This window comes from Solea senegalensis, linkage group LG19, assembly GCF_019176455.1.
Source record: "Solea senegalensis isolate Sse05_10M linkage group LG19, IFAPA_SoseM_1, whole genome shotgun sequence".
NCBI classification, from domain to species: domain Eukaryota; kingdom Metazoa; phylum Chordata; class Actinopteri; order Pleuronectiformes; family Soleidae; genus Solea; species Solea senegalensis.
The window spans coordinates 14,228,163-14,237,316 of record NC_058038.1 but is presented as its reverse complement, the minus strand read 5'-3'; the positions used below and the strand labels follow the sequence as shown (position 1 = coordinate 14,237,316).

Genomic DNA, 9,154 nt, shown 5'->3' with positions numbered 1-9,154 from the left:
TGTACATTCATTTCCTGCAGACTTGACCTCACCCTAACAATATAACATGTCTTGACCGTAAAATGTAATACTTTACATTATGGGTTTTTTGTTTAAATCCCCATGATGTGACTGTGTAACCAGATTAACAACAACATGACACACGTTCAATATTATAAAAGTATATTTATTTTCACATGACTGACTAAAATGAACACCACGGGATTGTGTTGTTGCAATGACCGATTTATTACAGTATAGAAATCACTTACACGTGCTTTATATTTTAAAAAAAAAACCTCATCCTATTGTTCAATCATTTAACTTCAAAATGATCACTTTTTCTCAAAATTGGACAAATACATCAAATCTAGTGAAGCACAGGCATAGAAATAAGAATCTAAAAATCACACCATTTTGTTGTTCAATAGAAATGTGTAAAGTTATTATTTATTAAAAGCAATACAAATCTGTGCTTAAACACGTGTACTGAACAGCCATTTCAGCACACGTGGGGGGGACGTGACGGCAAAGTGAGGATGGTATAAGTTACTTATAATTAACTGGAGTTCACATTTCTTCAAAGGATGGAATTTCACTAAATCATAAAAATCATAAATCAATAAGAGTAAAATGAAAAATGGTATAAGATATATACATGCGTTATAAAATAACCTATTTTCATATACAGTTCTTTCCAGTTTAAAGCCTTCAGTAAATATTTCCCCAAAAAAATCTAAAATGACTTTCAGTGTGTCACCACTCTTGAGTGTGATGTTTCAGCTCTGAAGTGATTGCCAGGCTGGTTTGATAAAAACGTGCACGGTGCTTTACCACAGGTGTCCGGGGTTAGGGTTCTACCTGTAAAGGGTTTTCTATAGTAACTGAACTGGGCTTGCCACACCCGGACACTGATGAGGTTCACCAAAGCAATACTAGTTTTTGATAAAACGACCAATCTCCAAATCATCTCAGTCAGGCGATACGCTGCACAATCTGTTTATTCATTGGCATTAATCTGGAATAATCTGACATACAGCAGCTTTAATGTAAGGGAGAGACGGTTATTAAATATAGCACGACGATCAAATGCTCCTCATTTCCACAGGCATTACACCGGGATCAGAGTGGTCAGGGTTAGGCACTAACTGGTTATGGATAACACTTCGTTTAGGCTGTCCAAATGAAATGGAAGTAACTGTGTAAACGTGTGTGTGTGTGTGTGTGTGTGGACATGCCCACATATTCACAGGGCATAAATAACTATAAACGCACACATTCATACACATTCTCCACATCACTTTCATTGGCATATACATCTTTCATCGTTAGTAGCACATTATATGTATAATATGTGGATTACGATAACAAGAGCAGTCATAAGAAGAATAGAGTATCTTACAAAAAGGCTTGGATTTTTGTTTATTTTTTTGCTGCCAGTAGTTAAACTGCTATTTTAATGTCATTATAATAAAAATATCTCTTTTGTTTTAAGAATCACTATGATTAAAAAAAATCTGTGTATACATGTATGTGTAAGGTGTGGAAGTGCCCTATAGGTTGCTGAAGAGTTCATTTTTCTTGGTCCAGTCCATGGGCGGCGCTCTCTTGTTGGAGCGCTTCTGGTGTGCGCGCTCTTTGACCTGCTGCAGGGACAGGTTGAGAGCTGGGATGGCCTCTGTCATCAAACCCTGGACGGAGAAAGAAAGAAAGAAAGAAAGAAAGAAAGAAAGAAAGAAAGAAAGGAAAAAAAAAACATGATGCACCTTACGTGTGTGTGTGTGCGTGTTGATTGAAATCGCAAACGACAGTCATGCTGTTTGCGGTGACGTACCTCAGGTGGGGTGTTTGTGGTTGGGGTTGTGAGGGAGGTGTTGGAGGAGGCGCTGGACGGAGAGGGACTGATTGACAGCTTTGAGTCTCTCTCTGCCTCCTTTGCCTGTCGACCATTCACCTGCAGGGAAAAGCAAGACATGCACGGACGGATTAGCGTGCGTGTTTTAAGCAACAAAGAGGAAACATTATAATATACTATTATACTGTCCAGGGTGTGACCCCGCCTGTCGCCCTATGTCTGCTGAGATACCCCCCCCACCCCCGGTGACCCTCGTGGAGGATAAAGCGGTAGAAGATGGATGGAAGAAACTCTTTTCAGACTTGATGCAGTACCAGACTCCTCCACAGGGAGGCAACCTGGTATTTGAATTGTGTTTCTCTCATGAGTAGAGGTCTACGGAGTCTAAAAGTTATTTGTTTTGACTGTTATCTACAGATATCTACTATCAGTCCTGTGAGCTTTCTGAATAATATATTTGGAGAGCACTGCACTACAAGTGTGTCATGTAAAAGTGATGAGTAACTCGGTTTTAATAACCCATCAAATCATCACAGCGAGAAGGTCACTGGTTCAGATCCCGGCCTTTCCCTGAGGAGTTATTCATAATAATGATTTTGTATATACTCTGCAAACTGCAAACATGGTCAAATCATTTTCTAATAATTCAGTTAATGGAGTCCTGGTTGGGCGAGGTTTTCTACCAGTACAATGAACAACTCAAACAATCACAGGAAAGTGTGTTCAGTACACAGTTCAGTCTCAGAGATTAATAAGTCACTCCAACAGCCTCTCTCTTCGTTTATGTAGTAAACCACAAAAGTCAGCATGTTACTTGCTCGACCTTGACCCTGCCGGGTCACAGTTAGTGTGACATAGGGAGTATTCAACGCAGACAGGAGCCTGAACTATTATTGTCTTTCTCTCTGCCAGGAAGGAGAGGCTCCTTCAGTGAAGAGGGAAGTGGTCGCTGCGGGAGACCAACAGCTCTTCCCGCACTTCAAAGATCAAATCCCTCTTCTGGATTTGGCAGAAAGCTGATTTCAAATCCAAATCGTAGCACTACACAGACTTTAACGCGCGCCACACTGTCATTTGTCTCATTTACGCGATGTAGTCGCCGCTGATGACTCTTACCTTCTCCTCCATTCCTCCATTAACGACAGGCTCCGGCAGTGGACCTGCAGACATGGAAGTGACACAAGAATCAGTCACACAGTCCACAAACACAACTCCCTCTGCCTCCCTCTGCCCGTCTCACTGGTCCCGACTGTCATGATACCTACGGTCCTTCAGTCCTGCATCATCAGAGCAGAGAGCTGCTCTCTGCTCTAGCTCAACGGTCTTTCTGCAGCTCACCTTTCATTCCACCAACACAGACTCTATTACATAGCACAGGTATGAGCAGCTCATCTATTATTCACACATGGTTCATCTTCTCTGAGATGGTGTTCCACCTTGGTCCTCTCCATCTCCCCTCTTCCATTTCCTGAGATGAAGCCACGGGGCCTTCTACCTATCAGATGTCTGCGGTTTGACCCCCACATTATTCATCCATGTTCACATGAAGCAGTGTTTTTTGAGAGTTGGAAGCGGCGGACAGACACACGGACATCACAAGAGATGTTTGACACATCCCTTACCTTCCATCGCTGTGATCCTCACCCCCGAAAAAGTGTTTATAGCTTATTATGAGCTGTAAACAGCAGCTGGTCCTTTAGAATTAATCTGAGGCTCGACTCCACCTCTTGTCTCCACACTGTGTGTGTGTGTGTGCCCTGACTCTGAGAGGAGCCTCTCCAGGTCCTAACTCAGTCCCAGATCCAACCTGAGAGGCCACTTGGACTGAGTGTCTAGGAAACCAAACAAAGGTGCTGTGTGTGTGTGTGTGTGTGCGCAAGCACTTGTATGTATATCTTTGTGAGGACCAAAAAGAACGTATACACCACAGAAAGCGAGGACATTTTGGCAGATCATCACAACTTTTAAGGCTTTACAGGTTAGAATTAAGTTATGTTAAGATTAGGCATTTAGTTGCGACGGCTAAGGTTAGTGGCAGGTTCTCGGCAATGCATTATGTCTATGAGTGTTCTGGTTAAGATAGCTTTACAAGAATGTGTGTGTGTTTATCTTGAAGTCAGAGAGTCAGTGTAGGCAGGTGCCCGCTGAGTGGGCAGCATGTGGAGCGCAGGCAGTTTCCTGGGTAACACTTTTCTGGAATCTCTCTGGTTACTAACACATCAAACTACACTGGCGCAAGTCCAACGACTCAAACACTGCTCCTAGAAGTGCCATGCGGGACATTTGTTTCTGATGTTTTGATGTCCAAAACCACGTCAGTGTAGTTTCACGTGTCCTGTCTCATACTTCCTCTCTAAGATGAGCCTGGATCATCTGGCTGATGCCAGATGTTTTTAGGAGCATCTCGCTCCATTTGCCTTCAGCTCACTCTACTCAGCGGCTGGGCGCTCTGAATGGACTGGTGCAATGAAGGCGTGAGTCCAGACCAGCAAAGAGAGCCTGCATGTCTGTAGAATCTGAGACTATATGGGAGGTAGGTGATGGGGCAGCTGGGACGGCGAGAATAAGATATGGCAGAGGGACAACTTTCTGTCCTTACCACATGTGGAGGATTGATTTAGGAGTCCACAAAAGTATGCTTTACCTGGACAGCAGCAATGGAGCAAAGCCCTGAGGTAGACCCACACAGGTCTAGGCAGATATTATCTAACTGTCAAATTAGTTCATAAAACAATAACATGGGAAACTAAGAACAGCAAGATAAAAGTAATCCAATAATCCAACACAGAAAATCTCAATAAAAAGATCAAAAGCTGAAGCTGAAGGGCAAAAATGTGCAATTCGTTGATAGAAATAATAATAATGAAGTTCAGACGGCTTGTTTTAAGGCAAAGTTACTGAATATAAACTGTGTGGATGGAGAAAGTGGGTCTATTCACAGTATTTAAACACAATCTATTTGTGTTAATGAACTGGTGGTGTTCTATTTGAGTATTTCCTGGAAACACAGGGTTTCCCTTGTAAAATGACTGTTGCCGTGCCGACAGTCGGCAGCGCCATGGTTACATGAGTGCACTCCACACTTGGGCCTGAAGACATGCACACACACCACCTGCCAGAGGATTAGACGCTGGACAATGAACTTATCAGTCAGACTGTATTAGGGCGCCCCCTGGAGGTGCTGGTGGATATACCAACCCCTCTCGTGGGCTGGTATGTCTTCTCTTGGCCTTCAGCTGTTGGTGGAGTTAGAAACCTGATGTTTGACCAATGGAAAAGTTGTTGAAGGCCACAGGATGCGACTAAAAAATGTCATTATTGACTTGTCCTTGTTTTTGTCGGACTATTCGATTCTTGATGAATCGTTGTTTGCAGGTGTTGTCTCATTGTTAGGTAGCCTACTAAACTTTAATGGGGATGAGACAACAGTGCAAACCAAGGTCTGATCCGTCTGATCCGATCTATTTATGTCTAAAAGATTAACTTTCTCTGCAGGACACGAACATGAGGTGGGGGCAGGAAGCAGCTCAGTCTCTCTCTGTCTGTGTGTGTGTGTGTGTGTGTGTGTTGGCAGGGAAAGAAAGCAGGATATAGTGAGAGACAGAAGGAGAGGGAAATAAAGAAGAAGAGACACGCAGAGCCAGTAAACTGGCATTGCAACTGAAATGCGGGACTGAAGTCAAAGATATGACTTTTCTGGTGTTTTCTTCTTGTTTCTGATGCATTTGTGATTTCACAATTTACACACGGATGAAAAAAAAAACCCAATTAGAATCTGTGTTAATCGCCTTTTTTAGGACGTTGGCCCAGTTTCAGAATGCCTGTGTATAACCACTAACTTTAGCGGTGGTGAAATGATATGGTGTGTTCCCTCACCGGTCAGGTGGTCTAGGTTGGGCGCCACTCTGCACTTCTTGAAAAAAGCGTCAGTGTCAGGGTCCACCACCAGCAGCCGGGCCTCACTCCCTCCAGCTTTAATGGCAGCCACGACTTGTGAGTGCGTCTTCCCCTCCAGTGACACACCGTTCACCTGTGGAGGGGGGGGAAAGTGTTTTACAAAATCTGTGGCACATGTGGAAATCCTTCTATTTTTTGTTCCCACAGAAAAGTGAACACAAATCTTTTTTTTTGCTGTTGTTGTTTTTCATTCTTGTCAGGATTTCTTTCTCAATATTATCACTTTGCTGCCCCAAGGCCCTTGGGCAGGAAATCCTGTGTGTGTATATATATGCACATACACTCTCAACCACCAAATCAGAAAACAAACTCCATAGAGTGCTCAGTTTAATCTGTCATCATTTTTATATTTTAATATTTTTGTACACACACATATATATATGTATATATATATATATATATATATATATATATATATATATATACATATATGTTTAGGGTTAAGACTTAGTTTATAATTAGATTAAGAGATTTAGTTGAGATGCTTAAGTTTAGGACAAGGGTTGAGGCAATGCATTATTTTATTTATTTTATTACATGACTCATTTGAACTCATTTTAAAGGGGAAACCTATAAAGGCTTATTATGTAAACCACACCCTGAAGTACATACATGCAAGGCATTACACAATAAAATAAGTAATAAAAGCAGTGATATTGTACAGAATTCTTTTGTAAGAGGTAAATACACCAATAAAGATTCCTGGCCTGTCTTGTAAATAATTCTGGACATGAGACTTTGTGCTGAAATAAAGTTAAAAGCCATGCAGGGAACCTAAACCCTCATATCTTGAAATACTAAGGTGCAGAATATTTCAAAAACACATGTATGTCAGAAAACAGAAAAAGGATCCTTCATTTAAAAAATAAAGATGAAAAAAAAATTTACGAGCTATAGACAATCGTGATGAAAAAGTTAAATATCAGGTCGTACGGATAATTATTGTGAAACTTCACTTCAGTTTTGCTCCTCAGTGAAAGTTGATTGTACGTCTGTAACGTCTTTATGGACAGAAACCTGTCCAAATCCCTCTCAGTAAGTCACGAGTATCCTTAAAATGTAAAATGACTTAAGACTTGATTTAAGGGTTATTAGTAGAACTGCTGCTGGTTAGTGTGATTCATATCTATCGTATGTGTGTGGGTGAGTGTACATGCATGGGTTTTCGGGCACAGGGTGGACCATCATATCTAAGCCAGTCTCACAGAGGAAGCTGGACAATTGCTGCTCGGCCAGTAATAGTAGTAACAATGGTGGTTGGCTCCACACAAAGCCGTGGCTCTCAGTGGGTGGTGTGGCTGTCTGAGGCCCTCTGGGGGACGGACTGGAAAGCCCTTACAAGTAACACTGACTTGAGGTTCTGTGGTTTAATCCCTCTGTCCTTGTCCCACTCTGATTTAATGTCTAATCTCCCAGCACAGTCACACACACACACACACTCACTCTCTCACGTGCTGGGTGGTAAAATGCCACTCAGGTGAGGAACGACGGGAGAATGATGGTCCACACATGATGTGGACACACACTGCTGCTCTGGTTTGATCGAAATGTATACTATGATTTGCTCTTGCTTATTATATACCACAGAGGGAGTAAATGTAAATGTTTGTATGTTGTAGAAACAACATGAAATGAATCAGCGAAGAGCACAATGGGATCTGGGGTCGTCGACCTCAAGCCATTAGATAGAAATTTAGAACTACATTTCAAGTCATACCATAGTGTTGCTGAAAATATTGTGGATTTTGTTCTTTATTAATATTAATATTAAGATTGTATTTTTATTTATTTTATTTATTGTTTCACCTTCAAATAATGACACCCTGTCAAAATACAGTGGTGTAAATAGGTCGAGTCGGTCAAAGTCGGCTACGGACTTTTCACAGTAAAAATCATTTTCCCAATAAAATCATTTACTCTCTCATCATCCCCCTCTTCCTCACATATACTTCACACACTGGTTTAGTGGAATTAGATTAAAATAAAGCAAGGTATAAGGAGACTATTATTTTTTTTACTTCAATTTTTCTTCTGTGTTTAGGTGTGCATACTGTATGTTGAACTGTGTTATGCAGCCACACTTAATCCAGATTAGACAATGTCAGTATGCTGTATATTATAGTGTATATTATTATTGGATATTGTATAAACCTGACATAAGTTGAAAGTTTATACGTAGATCATTTTTATTTAAAATTGCTATTTTCAAATGAAAGCCCACTAAATATGGACGACGCCTTTAACATACAACAGGCTCGCTCATATATTATCATTTAATGTCGTTGAAGGCTGGTTATACGTCACTCCATTCTTCTCTATTTTTACCCCGGCAACAATGTAACTACAGTCAGGCCGTCTAAAGCGGAAGTACGCCAGACTAATCAGGATACACAATACGCACAGACATTTTTGGCTTATTATGATAACTTAATAAATAATATAATATAATAGGGCAGCTCACTTCCTTCGTCCTCACACCTATAGATTATAGGTACAAGATGTCATTCCTGCCTCTCAATCAAAACAATAACAAAAATGCCAAGTGTGGCGATATGGAGCAGCAGCGTGGGATCATGGGAATTGTTGTCTTGTTTGGTTTCCTGTGGGAACACTGTCCTACAGACGTGCCCAGCTCCAGCACACCTGATTGAAATCGTCAGCTGATTAGCAAGCTCCACAAAAGCCTGATAACGAGCCATTCATTTGAATCAGGTGTGTTGGAGCGGGACAGCATCCAAAACATCTAGGTCAGTGTTCCCCCAGGAGCAGGGTTGGGAAACACTGTCCTGAGCGACAGCAAGACAGCAAAGATGACTTAAGTGGATGACGTCACTAAAAGGCATGAGTTGGTCACTCACCTTGGATAGAAACACAGATTTCTATGGCTTTAAAGAGCGCTGGGAACAGTTTAATGTAAGTGTACTACTCAACAAAAATATATAACACTAGAGTTGTTGCCTTTAGATATTTTTAATAAAAAATGAAATGTCAAATATATAAGATTTCTAGACTTTGGTGAACGTTCACATTTACTGTACTTAAGTATCTGTACTTGACTATTTACTGTACATTTCTTCTAACTCAGAAGAAGAGTTGGTAATGATCTGTATTTCTATAGAGCTTTTCCAGTCTCGATGAGTGGCTTTACACTACAGTTTCAACATTCACTCATTCACACGCTTCAACAAGTGTCTTGCTCAAGGACACATAATAGCATATAGCAGAGCCAGGAATTGAACCCACAACCTTCCAGTTGAAAGACAACTCATCCTACCACTGAACTACTGATACTCAAGTACAGTAAATGTCAAATGTCTTTAAGACTTTTACTTATATTATAAAAAGTGGCTTCAACTTCTACCA

At 41.1% G+C, this 9,154-nt stretch overlaps 1 protein-coding gene across 1 annotated transcript in view; it reads right to left on the bottom strand.

Moving 5' to 3' along the window:
* Nucleotides 1-207: 207 nt before the first annotated feature.
* The window catches only part of slc9a3r1b (SLC9A3 regulator 1b), a 37,153-nt gene continuing 28,206 nt past the window's right edge, over nucleotides 208-9,154 (bottom strand). Inside the window, exons 3-6 of the mRNA XM_044050286.1 lie at nucleotides 5,711-5,864; nucleotides 2,951-2,994; nucleotides 1,814-1,933; nucleotides 208-1,670 (exon numbers count right to left, since the gene is read on the bottom strand). Coding sequence (XP_043906221.1) covers nucleotides 1,533-1,670; nucleotides 1,814-1,933; nucleotides 2,951-2,994; nucleotides 5,711-5,864 — 456 coding nt within the window. The 3' untranslated portion in view covers nucleotides 208-1,532. The remainder of the gene's footprint in view (nucleotides 1,671-1,813; nucleotides 1,934-2,950; nucleotides 2,995-5,710; nucleotides 5,865-9,154) is intronic.